Source organism: Arachis hypogaea, chromosome 10 (genome assembly GCF_003086295.3).
Source record: "Arachis hypogaea cultivar Tifrunner chromosome 10, arahy.Tifrunner.gnm2.J5K5, whole genome shotgun sequence".
Lineage (NCBI taxonomy): Eukaryota > Viridiplantae > Streptophyta > Magnoliopsida > Fabales > Fabaceae > Arachis > Arachis hypogaea.
In genome coordinates this window covers 93,647,159-93,666,247 of record NC_092045.1, presented here as the reverse complement: position 1 = coordinate 93,666,247, position 19,089 = coordinate 93,647,159, and the positions used below count along the sequence as shown (strand labels likewise).

Sequence of the window (19,089 nt, the reverse complement as noted above, 5' to 3'; positions counted from 1 at the left end):
GGTTCGACCGACTAGTTTTCAGCCGATTTGGTGGTTTAATAACGGTTTTTAAATACGGCAGTTATAACTTCTAACCGAATTGCAAATCTTGTCAGTTTACAGTTCGACTAGCCAATTTGAACCGATTTTTAGAAACTTGGTTTGTATACGTAAGGCAAATAATACTACTATACATGTACAATGAATAGAATTATATGGAAATTATTGCAAAATTAGTAACTTGTACCAATATTTAAGGTGAAAATTTTTAAAGTTGGACAAAAAATACAATGAATATATTTATATGGAAATCTTTGTTCCTCTTCTTCAAGTTGGCAACCTCAGTGCGAGCTACCTCTGCCAACTTCATAGCCTTTATCAACATCTTCTTTAAGTCCTTCAACTTTTCTTCCGCCTCGGTTGCACGACGTTGTGCATGGGAAACTTTCCCATGAAGCTCAGTCTCCCAGTCTGACAAGCATTGAATCTCGTCACCTACATCTTTAACTTTCTTCTCAGCATCAAGCCGCTCTTCCTCTGTAGCCTCTTTCTAGTGCTTCAATAAAGACATGTCAGCATGTGCTTGTCTGAGCTTACCATCCAAAGTGTGGCATTGATCCAAGATCGACTCTATCCTCCTAGCGATGGCAGCTGAATGTAGAAGGCTTCGATAGGCCCACTTGGCCTGGGCAGGCAAGGTCACAGTCCGTGAAAAAATCTCTAGTTCCTGACAACTTGTGGGTATCAATGAAAGTGGTAGCATCAAAGTGCTTCTCCATGAGAGAGAGGGCTTCCTCCCTTCTCGTTTCCTCTTTTTCAGGTCAGGAATCTCCTGCAGCCCATTATCACCCTTAGGACCTCCCGAGGTCTGACCTTCAAAATTTTCTGAAGTGATAGTGTAATCTTCATCAGTTGAAAGCAGAGTGACCATCCACGTGAGGGATTTTGACATGAAAGGCCATCTCGACCTCTTGTGCAGCCTCTTCCTATTCCTCAGCAAGTTTCTCATCAAGCGAGAAAGGGTTATGTGTTCGCCGGCCATCCCAACTAAAAAAGGAGAGGAATTATTGTTAACATAGGGCATAAAAGGTAGTAATAAGCAATGTGCGTGCAACCAGCGTCTCGGTCACCCATAACCAAATAGGGATTCAAAGGGTTAGAACTAAAAATTACTAATAACACATTGGCAATGTTTCAATTCTGTTGGCCTACCTAAACATTTGTAGGTAACTTTGATCAAATAATTATCCCTGACCCCAAAGGTCCAATACGTTGGGAATCTATGTTTCCCTTCAAGGGTCAACAAAAAAGGATGACGACCTCAGGTCAGCCTCACCTTAAAATACTCTTCTTTTGAAACCATGAAAAGAACCCTTAAAGATTCCAAAGATTTTCTGGTTCTATACTACTCAGATGGAAAGGTACCCTTTCAAATGTTTGCTTTCCCGGGTTTGGTTTGTAAGAAAAAAGTATAAGAACACTTTAACTCTGGCAGGGATCTCTAGGTAGCCATAAACCTGCTCGAAGCACCAAATAGCATCCCAACTATTCAGATGTAGTTGAGAAGGGAAAACTTTGTACCAATTTAGAAGGGACTGCACAAAACTAGAGAAGGGAAATCGAACCCCCAACACAAAAAAAAACATGGGTTTGTAGACCCAGCGCCAATCACGGACTCGTGGTTCCTCCATGTTTAAGTAGTAAATTCACTCCTGACTATTGAGGAGGGAGTAAAGTGCTTCCTCGGGGGCCAACTTCGCAGATAACCTGCTATCATGGAGCTGTTGGATTTCCTCTACGGTAAGTCAGGATGGTGTCCTCGTCACGTCAGATGTACACTAGGGGTACCAATTCGGGACGCCTAGAGTGGGAAACACCAGACCGCAGGCAAGAATGGGCTCGGGTCTTCGCCTCACCATACCTACAATGGGGAACCACCATTGTTAGCCTTGCTGGGACCTTAATCAATAGAGGTGTTCAAAATTGATCCAATCCAAACAAAAGCGATCACCAAACTAAAAAATCCTACAACCAAAATAACAAAAATAAAAAAAGATGTTTTGAAGTTTTTTTTGCGGTTCTATTTAATTGTCGATTCTAATAGGAAAAATCCTAACCAAACCAAACTAAACTGGTGTTTAGTAAAAACCCTATATTAACAACTCCTCAGCGCGCACCCCAAATAAAAATACCCCACTCCTAGTCTCCTATAGTGTGGAATCTCTTCTCCCTCTCTCAGCCTCCAAAGCAATGATACTCCTCCTTCTTCTCTACTATTGACGCCACCGGATAGCACCAACCCTGACTCGCATCCAGCGGCGATGCGATCCTTTCCTCTCCCTCTCCCTTCCTTATAGCGCTTCTCTCTCCGTCCTCATTCACAACACCTTGCACTAATAGCCGCCATCGTCTTCCACCCACAGCAGGAGCACACACTAGACACCATCAACTTCCATGCATAACAAGATCTCCCTACAATCAGCCACTCTCTGTTTACATCATGAACTCCTTAAGAATAAATCCTCTGAGTCAGGTTGATTCTATTTCTCGTTGCTGTTGTTGTTGTTGATGATGATTATTGATCTTCTATTTCTTCACTGTTGGCTTCTGCTTTTATTTTTTGAAATTATTAGTGAAGATTTATTTAGGGTTTTTAAATTCTGTTTTAATGATTCTGTGCTTCAAATTATGTTTTGATTCTTTAGGATTTTTTTGCTGGTGCTATGTTGTTGTTGTATATTTCCCTTCTGATTTCAGGTTTTTTTGCTTAAAGTTATTTTGCTAGAGAAAACATCAAAATGTGACTATTTTTTGTTAGAAAAATAAAGGAATTTAGTTTTTTTTCTTTTCATGTGTGGTTATTGAACCTTTCATCACTATAATTGTTGTTATTAGGACATCGAATATAAGTAGGACAAGTTTTTTTAAAAGTTAATTCAACCAAACCAAACTAAAATATTAATATAAAATTAGATTTGATAACTTTTTCTTAAATAACTAAACCAAATTGCACTGCAAACATCTCTACTAATCAACATAAAATAAGAAAAATCCTACTTCAACCCCTATGCTAAATCACCTATCTAATGGAATGAAGTAGCAATGACAACCTTCTAAGTTCTAATCCTAAAAAGGTTCACCTAAAAGACAGTGCTCCTCCCTAATGAACTAGAAAGCAGGAAAGGTAGTGCAATAAATCCATAAAGAAAGAAAAAGAATGCTTACTTGAAATCATAGAGGTGAAGAAGGAAATAGATCAATGAAGGGTGCTATGCCACGCACGAAAGCAATTAGGGAAACAGAATTGCATGAAAATTTGGAAAAGGGAAAATCCAAAAGAAGTAAGAATGCGATGTTCTTGAGAATTGACTTTCCAACACACACTTAAAACCCACTACTAATGTGCTCGTGAATCGAGACGATGTTCTTGAGAATCGTGAGGGACAATAACGTCCCATTAAAAGTACGAGACCAATGGAACTCCTGCGAGAGAATCCAACCTACGGGAACATCAGGAGAAATGACTCACTTAATAAACCCAATGGGCCGACATGATCTACGAGTACGACAACCACGATCCTCGTAGCTTCCCGCATTAGGGGCATTGTTTGAAACTGCCCCATTATATAAGATCAGACCCTATATTCACCATCCGGCTAGTCTCTTAGCCACTTGGAAAAACTATCAACCTCTGTACCAAATACTTTTAGAGTATGATGAATACGGAAGATGCGATAATCTAGGGATAGTGGGAGGCTCATGATCCCTGGAAGGCCTACAATAGGATGCCAGATATATGGGGGAGGGGTCGACCTCCCTAGAAGTAACCAACCTTACCCTAACATTTTCTACCTCGTTATCAAATATTAACTTGGAAGTTAAAGTAAATTTGTAGATACCACCTCTGCTGCCCCTCTACTAACAACATTCTCATTTCCCGGACTACGGCTAGAAGTCTTCCTTTTATCTCCAACGACCTCAAGTAACGACTTAACAATATGTATATGTACGATGAATAGTTACACAAGAAATATTAAAAGAATTGTGAAATTTCATGGTTGGAGAGATTTGGGCTCTCGTCAGTCTCTGTCAGATGAGTCCAAAGGTGAAAGGTGAAGAACTTGGAGAAGGGAGTGTGAGAGAGAAACGAATAGATGAGGAAGGTGCAAGTGAAGAAGAAGCTGTTAGTGAATTGGAATTTGGAGAATTGGAATCTGCAGAAGGAGAGAATTGGAGAAGATGAGAAAGAGGGATTTTGGCGAAGATGAAAGTTGGGTTCATTCATCATTTGTTTCTGTATTACATGTTTATCTTTATATAGTTACACAAGAGCTAATTAACTTAATCTGCCTAACTAACTTTGCTAGCTGGCAACTCTAACTGACTAATACTAACAACAGCAACTAACTAATTCTAAGTCTACTAATGCTAACAGCAGCAACTAACTAATTCTAAGTCTGTTATATAAGGTTACAACCTCCCTCAAACTAGGACTATGAATATCCAAAAAGGCCTAGTTTGGAAAATGTTGCTTGAGAAGGGACCAGGGGCTAAGGCCTTGGTAAGGAAGTCAACCAATTGGTTCGATGAAGAAACCGGCATAAGGTGTGTGAGACCTGAGAGATGCTGGTTTCGAGCAGTGTGGCAATCAACCTCAATGTGCTTAGTTCTCTCGTGGAAAATATGATTAGTGGCTATGTGGATGGCTAATATATGGTCGCAGAAGAGTGTGATGGGTTCTGTTAGTGGCATGCGCAAATCATTCATGATGTAAGACAACCATTGAGCTTGGCATGTTGCCAGGGTCAGAGCTCTGTACTCAGCTTCTGAGGACGACCTCGCAACAGTGTTTTGTTTCTTGCTTTTCCAACTAATGAGTGACTTTTCAATGTAGAAGCAATGGCCAGTAATGGATTTTCTTTTAATTCTTGTAGATTTTATAAGTTCAAGTGGTTGTTGATTTTGATGTGATGCATGTGATATAAGATTTTCTATTTGTTCAATAGTGTGTGCTGAATGTGCAGGTTTATTTATGGTGTGATCAACAAATTTAGAATTCAAATTTGATGGTGTTTGAAGATTTTGATAGTTTTGATGATGTGTAAGTGGAACATAAGTTTGAGGCATATGTGGTTGATGCGAACTAGGAGCAAATGAGTCAGTGTAGTGAGAATCTTAAGTGAATGGATCAAAGTTATAATTTTGCTGTGAAACTTCATTGTAATTGCATTGTGCAGATCAGAATCATCATGGGCACAATATGGAAAGTGATTTTCATAGAAAATGGCATCTCTATATGTGAAAATTCTTTTGGTTTTCACATCAATGGGTGTGAATCCTTTTGTTCCTTCTTGAAAACTGAGAAAAGCAAATTTTTGTGCTCTCAGGTCCAATTTAGTTCTTCCATTTGAAAGAGTTGATGCATAGGCGAGACACCCAAAAACCTTTAAATTGGACAGATTAGGTAATTGGTTGAAAAGAAGTTCAAAAGGTGATTTGTCGTTGAGAAATAGGCTTGGCAATATATTGATGATATGCACAACATGCTTTATAGCAAAATTCCAAAAACATTTAGGCATAGATGAGTGGAATAGCAATGCTCTAGCCACCCCCAAAATGTGTTGGTATTTTCTCTCCACTATCCTATTTTGCTGTGGAGTTTCGACACATGAAGTGTGGTGCACAATGCCTTGGGATGCATAAAATGATTGCATAGTGAACTCAGGACCATTGTCAGTTCTTAGTCACTTGACAGTGTCATTGAATTGAGTTTGAACAAATTTTATAAAGGTTTTAACTAACTCTGAAGTTTCTGACGTTTTTCTTTCATACAAAAAATCTAGGTGTATCTACTTTTGTCATCAACTGTGGTAAAAAAATATTTGTGAGCATTAATGGAGGGGACAGAAATTGGTCTCCAGATATCAAGATGCAGCAATCAAAACAAGCATTAGATTCAGAGTTGCTATAAGAGAAAGGTAAGCGTTTTTGCTTTGCTAAATGACATGAGTTACATGGGTTTATTTGCTCATTACAATAAATGAAGGGAATAGTTTTGTGCATTACATGCAATCTATTTTGAGGGATATGACCTAATCTAGAATTCCAAAGTGCATTTATTTGAACTGATGATGCAGTGCAAGTTTCAGTGCTATTATTCTATTATTGGTGGAAAGTGCTGCTGTGAAAGTGAGTGGCTGCTTTGCTGAATTATGCATGCTATGATTATTGTGTGTTGCAGAAACAAAACTAAAAGGTTGGCTATCCATTGTATAGAGACCGTCATCACATTTAGCTACTCCAATCCTCTTCGAAGTAGCTTGGTCCTGAATATCACAAATTTTTATCATCAATTAACATTTGACACTTCAATCCATCAGTCAGTTTTGAAACAGAAATCAATTTAAATTCAAAAGTTGGAATGAATAGCACATTTGAAAGAAATAACTGATTAGAAAATCTAATGGTGCCAATGATGCTACTTGTTGTGTAGCTGCTATCAGGCATTCTAACAATTATAGGTTTTACTTGGTAGTGTGAATAATAGTCATTTATGTCAAAAGTGACATGATCAGTGGCCCCTGTGTCTATGACCCAAAGGGAGGATTTTGCAGTAATAAAGGATGAAATATTGCTACTGTATTTTAAAACAACAATTTTACCTTGATTCATGGGAATAACATTTGGAGGGTGTTGAACCTGGGTTGTGACTTGAGGTTGCTGTTGAGCTTCTTGTCCTTTGAGAAATTTGATAATTGCTTCCTTTTGGAGTGAATTGATATCATAGCTTGGCTTCTCACTAGCTTCCTTATGGCAATTCCCCAGACTGACTTAGCTGAGATCATGATTTCTCTTCTCAGTATGTGGTTCAACAGTGGTGAAATTGATGCTGCCGGTTTGTCATTGCCTTAGATGGGGTTGCAAGCTATGCTTTTTATAGCATGTATCAATGGTATGTCCTGATTTGTCATAGAATGAGCATTGCATTCTGGTACCACTGCCTCTACCATTGCCTTAGTATCTTCCTTTGCCTCTGCCTTTCCCTCTATTTCTATCGTCAGTTGGTTGATAAGGAGGTATTGCTTTGTAAAGAAGATCTTTGAATCTTGGCAATCATTGAACTGTCTTTCCTGTTGTGTCAACATGGAGAAGGCAGTGTCTATATCAGGCATGGGAGTCATCAACATCAGTTGCAATCTGACAACAGTATACTGGTCATTGAGACCTCTCAAAAATCTTGTTGTGTAATCATCTCTTCTGAATTCTTGCATCACATTCAGTCCACATGTGCATGATTGTTCACAATGAGTGCACTCTAGAATTGGCTTGAAATTATTCAAGTCTTCCCAAATTGATTGTAGCTTCGTGTAGTAAGCAGTTATAGTGGCATCCCCTTGCCTGAGTTGGAAGAGCTCTTCTTGTAACTCAGCAACTCTAAACTTGTCACCCTGATAGTACCTCCGTTTCAATTCTTTCCACAAGTCTGAGGCGTTGTTGCTCCAAATTACACTTCCTGATATTTCTGTGCTAAGGGACATAGTTATCCATGACACCAGATAGGTGTTGCACTTCTCCCAGGCTTCAAATAGTGGATCGAGTTCGTCTGGTTTTACAATGGATCCATCGATAAATTTTAACTTGTTCTTTGATTTCAGAGCTAAAAGCATGCCTCGACTCCACGAGTTATAATTGCTTGCATTCACTTTAATAGGTATGAAAGGATTACTCGGACTTTCACTTGGATGGATGAAATAGGGGGCTCGCTAGATCTTGCATCGTATTCACAGTAGTTCTTGCCACATGAGCTTAAATCGCAGAGATCTGATTCAGAAAATTTGCAATTGATTGTGCGTCCATAGGAAAAGGTGGATTCGATTGATTGGTTGTCATCGTCGATTAAGGAATTAATGTAGATTCAAGAAATTGAGAAATTGAAAAGAATTGGGTCTTAACAGCTTCAAAATGAAAAGCAAGAAAAACAGGAAGGTAATCGATAAATCCGGTTTGATTTCAGATTCAAATCTTTCACCCTCGGTCTCGTTGATCGGAGCTGCGATCTCTCCTCCAGGCTCATCGCGCCATGTGAAATTTCGTGGTTGGAGAGATTTGGGCTCTCACTAATCTTTGTCAGGTGAGTCCAAAGGTGAAAGGTGAAGAACTTAGAGAAGGGAGTGAGAGAGAGAGATGAATAGAGAAGGAAGGTGCAAGTAAAGAAGAAACTGTTAGTGAATTGGAATTTGGAGAATTGGAATCTCCAAAAGGAGAGAATTGGAGAAGATGAGAAAGAGAGATTTTGGCAAAGATGAAAGCTGTATTCATTCATCATCTGTTTCTGCATTACATACTTATCTTTATATAGTTACACAAGACCTAATTAACTTAATCTACCTAACTTTACTAACTGGCAACTCTAACTAACTAATGCTAACAACAGCAACTAACTCATTCTAAGTCAGGTTACAAGAATAGTATTTTATTCTAATATTTAACTTAGAAAATCTTAAAGCTGGAAAAAAATCACATGCCAATACTTTGAAAAAAAAATTCTATATTCAAAATAACTACGTAGTATCTTTTTTACACTCTTATACAGATTTGACTTACATGTAGTACTTCCAAAGTATCTATCTATTCCTATTCTAAAGAGTAATATAAAAGTTATATCCAAAAATATTTTCGATGTATATTTAATACTACTCACACTTCTTTTAGATAAAAATCTTTCTCAACATTTAACTTAATTGTTATATGGAGAAGTCTATTACCGAGTTTTTCTTTCGTTCTTCCTCTAGCTTTGTACAAATGAAACGAAATAAAATGTTCCTATATAAAAAATTTCGCATTTTCTTATTGTTGGCTACTATATATATATATATATATATATATATATATATATATATATATATATATATATATATATATATATACAGCAACTGAATTACCGTGCAGGAATACGTTTGTCATTACATTTCATTTCAAATTTTTCTAGCCACTTTCTACACAATGGCTAGCTAGACCCCACAAAAGAAAACCTTATCTTTAATAAGAGAAACTATGGGTTTCGTAACCCTAAACTTTTCTGTTTATAGTAACATGATGAAGCTTTTCTTTTGTTGGTCTGATGTGAAAGTCCCCCTATGGCAGTGTCATCACAAAATTAAATGATGAGGAAATAAAAGTCGTCGTTCCAGAATAAAAAAAAATAAACTAAAATAGAGAGTTGTTACTTGTTAGTTGAACATCCCACTATGTTAGTATCATTATATTATATGCAGTGCACTTTCGGTCCTCTCTTTATACGCCGCATGCCCTTAATTAATTCCAGCCATTTATTTTCCACCTTTTACTTCAATTCTCATACAATGTCTCTCCATCTATTTTTCTTTTTCAGCATATGATTTAGAATCTGCTCCATATGGTCGTGTATATATAGAACAACGTAACATGCATATCTTTAACAAAGAAATTGGGGTCTTGGAAAACGACTTAGCCTTTAAATTTGAACGTGAATACGAGTGATTGTGGACACGAACAAATCTATAAATTTTAGGAAAAGTATAGATAAATAATAAGAATAATACTAAATAATGTGAACAATAGATATATTAAATGTTCAATTCATTAAGGGTGTAGATGGTTATCCTAATGTTAGGGTTTAAGAATTAAGAGCAAATGATTTGGTTAGACCAAGTGTTTTTGAAAATGTCCTAAATGTTCCAAACAAAAATTTGCGACATCAAAACAATTACATTCGATTAAGGGTTATACACCTCCCCGCTTTGTAAATCGAAACAATTACATTCGATTTACTCTAATGCTGGTTGCATGTGTAAATCGAATTTAATTGACTCAATTTACGTTCAACCATAAATCGAATCTAATTGATTCGAATTACGTTCATATCTAAATCGAATTCATTTGATTTGATTTACGTTCACTGAACTTAAATGCACCTAATTCGAATCATTTAGATTCGATTTACTACCTGTTTTACTAAATCGAATCTATTCAATTCGATTTATATATAAACGTGGTTGGAACTTTGACATTGCAAATTTCTGTTTGGGACATTTAGGACATTTTCAAATGCACTTGGTTTAAACAAGTTATTTTCGCAAGAATTAATTATTGTTCACATTGTTCATAAAAATCATTGTTTACCTAACAAAACTATAAATTTTAATATGCATGGATCAAATTTTATACTAATTTTTTAATTATTTTTTGTTATGTTTTATTATATAAAAATAATTTATACATGATATTTAACTATTGAGTTGTTTTTTATTAAGTTTATTAATATATATATATATATATATATATATAAAATCATAGAATTTTTAGTAATTTTGCTTTTGATGTGAGAATTACATAAAAGAAACATAATATTCAATAATATTCTATAAAATTATAAGACACCAATACTTTTATATATGTTGTATTTGGTTCAAATCTTGTTATGTATTTTTTTAATTAAAATTAATTCTCTTAAAAGTTTTAAAAATTTAAAAACAAATCATAAATTATTAATTATCTCAAAGATATCGATACTTTTATAGCATACACATTACAACATTTTGGGTCTATGGTTACGGTTTTTTTGGTTACGGTAAAAAATCGTGACCATAGACCCTCTATGGTTACGGTTTTGGGAGTGGCCTAAAAGGGTTTATAATCACAGTTTTGGGGGTGACCTAAAGAGATTTATGGTCACAGTTTTTTACAGTGACAAAAAAAGTTCTATAGTCACGTTTTTTCAAAAAAAGGTGACCTAAAAGAGTTTATGATCACGACTTTGGGGAGTGATTTAAAGGGGGTCTATGATCATAGTTTTAAAGGGTGGCCTAAAAGAGTCTATGATCACGGCTTTTCGAAAGAGTGACCTAAAACGGTCTATAATCACAGTTTTTTTAAAAAGGGTAACCATAGAGACCCCCCTCCAAAAAAATCCCCCGTCCCCCCTCCCCCCAAATTTCTCCATTCCCTCGTAAGTTCCACTCTTCGCTGTATCTCCCTCTCTGAACCATCACTATCCGACGCAACCCCTTCCTCTCACTCTTCATCACTCCTTGCTGGCTCTGTCTCTCTCACTCTCCACCGTAATCGTAGCCTCACTCTGTGATCTGGCACTATGAGATATAACTTTAATTTCAAAATAAAACGATAGTCGAAATACGTTATCATAAAAAATAAATTAAAAATTTTTTCTTTTAACACTATAAATTTAGAAGAAAAATTAATGTATTTTATAAAAAAATATCTAAAATAAACAATGTGATTATCAAAAAATATAAATTTCATAAAAATAAGTATGTAGAAATTAATATAAAAAGTATAAAAATTTGAGTGTATAATATTAAATTAGTTAAATAATAATGTTAGTGAAAAAATAAAATTTAAATACATTATATTATTAAAAATAATTATATATAAAATTACTAAATATTTTATATTTTATTAAACACATATAGTATATGTATACTTTTTCAAAATTTTGAAGAGACTAAGGCCACTATTTGGACGAGATGTTGAAAATTAGTTAGTTAGGGATATATATTAGATGATGTAAGAACAAAAATACAAAGTTAAAAGAAAAAAGGCATCACAATAGATATTACTGGCAAATTGTGAACACAATCTAAATTAAGGGTTATCTATAACTCAAGTACGTGGCCATCAAGACCACGCCATGTTTTAACTTGTCGTGACAATTTATTTATTTATTTATTTATTCATCATTTGTGTGTTATGTTAGAAAGAAAAAGAGAAAGAGAAAGTGAGAGAAAGTACTTTGAAACACAATCGATTATTTGATCTAAATGTGTGGATGACTAGCAAGAGATAAAAGGAAAGAAGGTAGCACTCAAGTTGTCATCTTTTGAGTACTTTAATGTGGATCCTAAAGATATTTTTTCTTATAATTTTGTTTAAAGGCTAAGCTACTCATTGGGGGTTCTTAAAGCGAGAATATTTAATTAAAAAATAAAATAATTTTAAGTTTTCAATAATTCAGTTAATTCATTTTTTTTAATTTTAATGATGAGTCTCTTTAAAAATTGCTTGCAAATTAAAATTAGCAATGTTATAGGAATAATATAATTTATTATTTTTTAATAATTAATCAATAATATTTAAAAATATCTTTAAGGTTACTTGTGAATTAAAATAAATAATATTATAGAATTAGTATAATTGATTTTTTTTAATCAATACTTAATTAATATATAATATTTAAAGTTATTTACTAAAAAAATATGGTATTGAGTTATTAAACTAAAGATGCTAGGTTATTGATTAAAATTACTAGTCAACATATAAATTAAAATTTCTAACACTTTAAAATTCAACCCTATAAATCCTTTATTCTCTTTTTTTTTTTTTTTAAAAAAAAAAACAAAACTGAACACCCTTTTGCTAATTATGACGAGGGTGTGGATCGCATCGGAACATTGTGGCCCCTTTTTGTGTGAGAAAGGCTTTTTGGATGTGGAAATGTTTTGGACGACAGACAGAGAAATCTGTAAAAGAGATTTGGTTCTATTAGACAGCTAAACGATATCTTAAAATGGAATCATATGTAGGAGTGTTTCTGTCCGATGATGATGATGATAATAATAATAATAATAATAATAATAATAATAATAATAATAATAATAATAATAATAATAATATCTATTCCAAAACTCGCTCATGCCCCTTTCAAGGTGGGGTTAGCATTTTACGTTATTTTCAGTCATTAAACTGATAACTAGTTCAATGATTTATTGATTTAACCAAAATCAAATTGTAATTAAACTGATTTAATTAAATATATAATAAAATTATTAAAAATTCAATATATAATTTTAAATATTCAAACTCAATAATTTTTAAACTAATTTTAAAATTTCACAATATCCATAATTTATAATTAAAAATTTATAAAATAATAAATTTCTAAGTTCAAATTAAATAATTAGCAATAATACTAATGTGTCATCACATTAGCAACAAATATTTAGAATAAAAAAATATTTAACAATAATTTCTAATAATCAAGTAATTTCTAATAAGAACATCATTGTCATTTTACATAAAGAATTGAATATTATTAAAGATTATCAAATTAAGAATCATGTAATCGTAACATAAAACAAAGTTCAATTCAATTATAAATTTCTAAACCTGCTAAATATAAAAAAGCCAAAGCATATAATTATGTTTAGTTTTTGGATTCTAATTAATTAATCAGTAAGATTATGACTTTTGAATCTAAGCTAAACTGAAAACACATCAGCAATAAAAATTAAACTGAATTTAATTTCAAATTCAGAATTCAAATTAAATTAAATTCAGAATCAGATTAGCATTCAACAAATTAAATAAATAATCTAATTCGAAACTCAGAACACAAACTCAGCTCAAAATCTTAAAAATTAATTGGAAAAGAAATGAACTCAAAATTAATTTAAGAGTAACTAAAGAACCCACGACGATAATACAAGAAAGAACCTACGACGACGATATAAGGAGTCTGGAAAGAATGATCAGGTTAGTGATGAGGAGCTTACCGTCAATGATGTCAAAGTAGCAAGCAGCGACATCACTCTCGGTGGAGAACGGAGAGGCGAGCAGAGAGGTGATTTGGGCAGCAAACTAGTGACAGAAACAAAGTAGACGAACCATGAAATAGCAAGGAGAGGAACATGGGTGAAGTGACCGACGCTAGTTACGTCAACGATGACGACAACGACCGAGAGAAGAATCACTGAAAAAGCATTGAAGATTGAAGAATAAATCAATAAAATTTTTAAAAATAAAAGTCGCGAAGCACTGAAACAAGAAAGCAGCAAGCAGTGGCTAGTGAGGGAGGAACCGAGAAGTGCTTACCGTAGAGGTGAGCAACGGAGAGGTGAACAAAGGCCGGAGACCGAAGAGGCGAGCCAACAAAATGAGTGATGTGCGACAGTGAGGTGGGTGACACCAGCGACAACGATATTCAACGGCGAGGAGAAAAGGACGAGTGACAGCTGTTGCTGGGGCTGCTCTTGTCTTTGATAGGGTTTAGGTTTGGTTTGTGAATTGTGAGAGACAAGAAAAAGGGAGATGTTCTACACTTCTGCCCGTTTGGGACTTTGATTTTTTTTCCCCTCCCCTTCCGGAATCAAAAAACACGCCGTTTTGATGCTGAATAATGAACTGGGCCTTCAAAAATCTAGGCCAGTTCACTAGTTAACTGCCAATTTAGCTATTTTTTTATTGATTTTTTGTAAGACGATTTTGGAGAATCAATCGAATCGACTAGAAGACTAATTTTCAATTAATCCAGTTGAATCGACTGATTCAATTCGATTTTCAAAAACTTATATTTATCAATATACATAGCATATCATATTTCGAGTACAGTGTCAAAAAAAATCTCATTAAAGGCACATCTTGATTACTCAGTACTTTGAAGATAATACAGAAATTTAAATCACATTCCAGTTGCACCCAGAATAGAAAAACAAAAACAAAAATTGGGTGAATAGGCGAGATGTAATTTAAATATACGTGTCATATCTAGGGCACAAAATAATCGATATGTGTTTTTAATGTGATTTTTTATTACAGTAAATTTCGAAATATATTATGCCGTGTATATTAATAAATACTCTACTATTTATACATTTTCATAAAGATTATATTTATTTAATTTAAATAAAAAATCCCTTTGATAATCGAACTTGTCTAAAAATGACTTGTGATTGCGGTAACAATAATTAGATTTCATTATGCAAAAGCCAAAGTTATCTACACATGTCAAAAGATTAACCCGGATATTAGTTCATCCGCCTAAATTAATTTTTTGTAACAAAAGTTTAGGAAAAACATGTAATTGGATTTTCTATAAACTCCTAAATTTAGTGTTTACACAATTACACTTTACAAAAATATTAATTTTCATAGATTACAATTTAACAATTTAACTAACTAATAATTACTAATAAAATCAAACATAAATGACGACTTTTTGAACATTTATAAAGCCGTATGTCACATTTATTTATAGATTTACTTCAAATTATTAGTAAGTATTACCTGTAAACCACTTTTATTGATAATCAGGTTTCAACAAAATATACCGATAAAAGATTGCAGGAAAGGTAAATATGTTAGGAATTCATTATAATAATATTATTGGTTAGACAATTAAAATGTGTTAGGTGATATTTTTAATACAGTTAAAATATTTTTTTTTAAATTAAGGAGTTTTTTTTTGTCTCACTCTATCTTTTTATATTTTTTGCACTCTATTATCTATCTGCTATCATTTTTTTCTATTGCATTTTATAACTAAAATATCACATGTCATCATCATTTAATTATATTAAAAAAATATTTTTTTCCTATTCAAAATCAAAGAGTTCGCTCGCTCACTCCTCCTTTCCTATCTATCTCTTTCTCTTCGTATTATATATTTTTTAATTTTAACAAATAATTTTAATTATAAAATATATATAATATATTAATTAAAATTAATAATTAAAATTTTTGGAATACTTAAAATCTTACCTATATATTATTAGAAACAAATGATTAATTTGACCCTTTATATTCTTAAAAGAGAATAGTTTTAAAAGAGTTGAAGAGGCAGTTAGATGGACAAACAAGTCGATGATATTAGTCGACTACTCCCGACCTAGTGATTCATTGATCATTAAATATGTCGCCCACTGACCATCAACCACACGACACAGACTGATCACCAATTGACCTAATGCCATAGAAGTCAGTCAACCAATGGACTTTGGCTGCTCGTTAGGAACACCAGTTGGTAAACTGCCAATTGGTTGACTACAATCGATGACCGTCATCCTCAACTAGACACCTGACAACTAATAGACTGACAATCATCCATCAATTGACCTTAATTAATCGATAAAATGGCTGTCGATTTACATATTCTGATTGCCCCTGCGACATGCAACCAAGTACTTGTTTACCTACCTTTAAGTCGATGTCAGTTGACTGATTTCAATCCATTATTATTGCTGACAATCGACCAACCTAGATAGACCCTAGCTTATTGACGGACAACAACTTTGGCCACAAGCTTGGAGTTGTCGAACCTGATCCCTTTTGGTCCTATTGGCTATTATAACTCTACTTATTTCTCTCTCTCTTTCCAATTTAATGAGCTTTTAATTGTTTAATTTATAAGGTAAATATCCTTTTCGACCCTTTATTTTTTTTATGAGACATAGCATACCTTAATCATACTTAAATCTTAATCATGTCTCCATCTATCAAGAAAAATGGACAGATAGACCTCTGTTACCGATTGGTAAATGGTTCTCCGTCTAACGTGTCAGGTTGAGTCTGATGTGTTGAGTTTGAAAAATTAATAATATTGATGATGACAGACATTTGGTTTTTGGGTTGAAAGCCCAATTGTATTTGTGATGTGTGTGTGAATGATTGTAGGCCCAAGTCACTCTTTAATATGCCACCCAAATAAAGAGAACAATCAGCACAATATAAAGAAAAGCAAGCAATCTGACTAAAACAAGGAAGAAAGGAAAAATCAAGTTTGGCCTAAATACAAATCATACTCTCAGGCCCACATACACCAATATGCTTCAAGAAATAAGTGGTTGAATATAATTGATACTACCTTCATAAGCCCAATTGGTGATCCAAGCCCACTCACTTATATTGGTGGCTAACTAAGTAATGGAACTCAAATTTCATATGAATCAAAACAGAACCACCGAGTCCATTCTCTCTCCTCTCTTTTCTTTCACCCACGTGAAGAACCAAAGAAAAAGGAAAGCAAACCCTAAGATAGAATGCTATGTTGCTTCGGGTAATACCCAGAGAAGAAAGAGAAACTCACTTTCTCATTCTATCACCATACATCTAAGAAGAAAAAGTTGCCCTACCTCTCATTAGGCACCAAATCAGAAGAAAGAAAAGCAAATGTCTAATCAAAACACAATCAGAAGAAAAAGTAATTTATTTCTATTTACATGCAATAAAATTATTTGATGATATCTTCTTTCCTCTTCACTACCATTTCGAAAAATAAAGAGAAAACAGAGGCAACTTTCCTTTGCTGTAAATCAATAGGTAAAATTATTTTTTAGAGGCAAAGCATAAGATTAAGGGTTTGGATTTATCAAGTTCATTGAGGATATATTTTCAAAAAAATTATATTACTTGACTCTGATTTCAAATCCCTAATTTTTGGGGCTGGTGGAAGAAAGAAGAAGAAATACCTCAGCTAGCTCTAGATTCAAGAAGCTGACTTGTGAAGAAAACCCTAGCTAAAGAATAGAGCACATAAAAATAGGAAAATCATTGCAAGCAAGGAGAGAGAACTAGAATCTGAATTTTATAGAGAGCTTCCCTGTGAGAGTTCAATATTTTGGACAGTGTTTCTACATTAAAGAAATATTCCACCAAGATGAAGAGCTTCTTCAGAGAATATTGAAGTTGGTTCTTCTTATAGGAGTCAAGGTTGTGAATAATCATCTCCTTCATGGTTTACTTTTTATATTTCTATTTCAATATTTCTCTTTCTCTATTTTCTCTTGAGTGGAAAAGGCATAAAGGTGAAGCATTTGAAAAATGTCAAATATAGAGAAAAGGCAAAAAGAGAAACTTGGAGAGAAAAGCAAAATTTGATTTCAGATTTCTATTTGTTTGTATTTTTGTTTTGCATCTTGTATCTGATGTATCCCTTGCTAAGTTGGGTAAGCACTTATTAAGAGTCTAGGACATTTTCTAGCCAAATCAAGCATATGTTGAAGTTTGGTTTGTCTCAGATAGGATTATTTTGAGTTCTAGGGAATTGGTGTCTGTAACACTTGAATGCATAGTTAAAATTCCACCAACGGTTGCATTAGACAAAGCAGCTGAACCAGTATATATACTGGTGCCATATTCTTCTTCTTTGCACTATTTTTGCATCTCTGCAATTTATGAGACAAAACTAAATTGTCTCCTACATAATCCATCACGCAGACAAATAGAAGCAAAGTTTTATTTCCTAGTTTTAAGGGTTAGTCAATTAACTTAAAAGAAGGCCATAGATTCAACCCCCCTTTTCTAGGCCATCAAGAACCTTCAATTGGTATCAAGAGCTAGGTCTCAAGAATCAAGTTTTATATCTTGGAGGAAAGGTCCAATGGTGAACAACATGGATGCAACCATTGTGGCCTACACTCTAATAGAGGGTCAGTCAAACAATAGGCCTTCCTTCTTCAATGGGAAGAACTATGCTTATTTGAAAGAAAGGATGCGGATCTTCATTCAATCAATTGACTACAACATATGAAAGATAGTGGTAAATGGTCCTAAAATTCCTACAAAGATAAGTGCTGATGAAGTGGTGAGTGGTGACTCTAAAGGAGGAAGCCAAATGAAATGATGATGACAAAAAGAAAGTAGAGCTGAATACAAAAGCTATTAACTTGATGCACTGTGCTATCAACTTTGAGGAGTACCAAAAGGTGTTTAGATGTAAAATGATAAAAGAAATCTGGGAGAAACTCCAAGTCACACATGAAGGCATCAAACAAGTCAAAGAAATAAGGATTGATATGCTGCGAAAAAAGTATGAAATATTTACTATGAAGGATGGAGAAAGCATTGATGAGATGTTTGAGAGATTCTCAATCATCATAAACAACCTAGATGCCATGGGCATGACCCATATTGAACAAACTGTGATGAGGAAGGTCCTTAGAAGTCTTACAAAAGAGTGAAAAACTAAAGCTACTGTCCTAGCTGAGAGCAACAACCTGAGTCCTTTAACCTATGATAAATTGAGAGGAAAACTCTTAGCATATGAAGCCACACACACCAGCCAAGACACAAAGAAAAAAGGAGTGGCCCTAAAATCAAAAGTTGAATCTAGGGAGAGTGATTCAAGTGACAATTTTTCGGATGACGAACTTGTCTCTTTTGCTAGGAGATTAAGAAGGCTAATGAGGAACAAAGGCAAGTACAAGGGATCAAGTTCAAAGGAGCAAAAGAAGGATCTTAGCAAGGTCACTTGCCATCACAGCAATGTGGTAGGATGACAAACCCCATTTGTAGGGTTTATCTTGTATTGATTTTAGGGGATTTTATCACCTTTCACCC

At 34.1% G+C, this 19,089-nt stretch overlaps 1 protein-coding gene and 1 long non-coding RNA gene across 3 annotated transcripts; both read right to left on the bottom strand.

Annotated features, from left to right (window-relative positions):
• Positions 1-6,095: 6,095 nt before the first annotated feature.
• LOC140175707 (uncharacterized) lies at positions 6,096-7,646 on the bottom strand. Its single transcript, XM_072204245.1, has 3 exons — positions 6,975-7,646; positions 6,412-6,786; positions 6,096-6,305 (listed from the first exon to the last, which is right to left on the bottom strand). The coding sequence occupies exons 1-3, from the start codon at positions 7,644-7,646 to the stop codon at positions 6,096-6,098; spliced, it is 1,257 nt and encodes a 418-aa protein (XP_072060346.1).
• Positions 7,647-10,959: 3,313 nt separating this feature from the next.
• Positions 10,960-14,470, bottom strand: LOC112715964 (uncharacterized). 2 transcript variants are annotated; one of them, XR_003160095.3, is made up of 3 exons: positions 13,849-14,470; positions 13,530-13,726; positions 10,960-11,102 (listed from the first exon to the last, which is right to left on the bottom strand). It is a non-coding gene; the product is annotated as an uncharacterized lncRNA (long non-coding RNA). The 2 variants fall into 2 exon arrangements; XR_003160094.3 differs by lacking the exon at positions 10,960-11,102 and adding an exon at positions 12,274-12,497 and having other exon boundaries at positions 13,849-14,467.
• Positions 14,471-19,089: the final 4,619 nt, after the last annotated feature.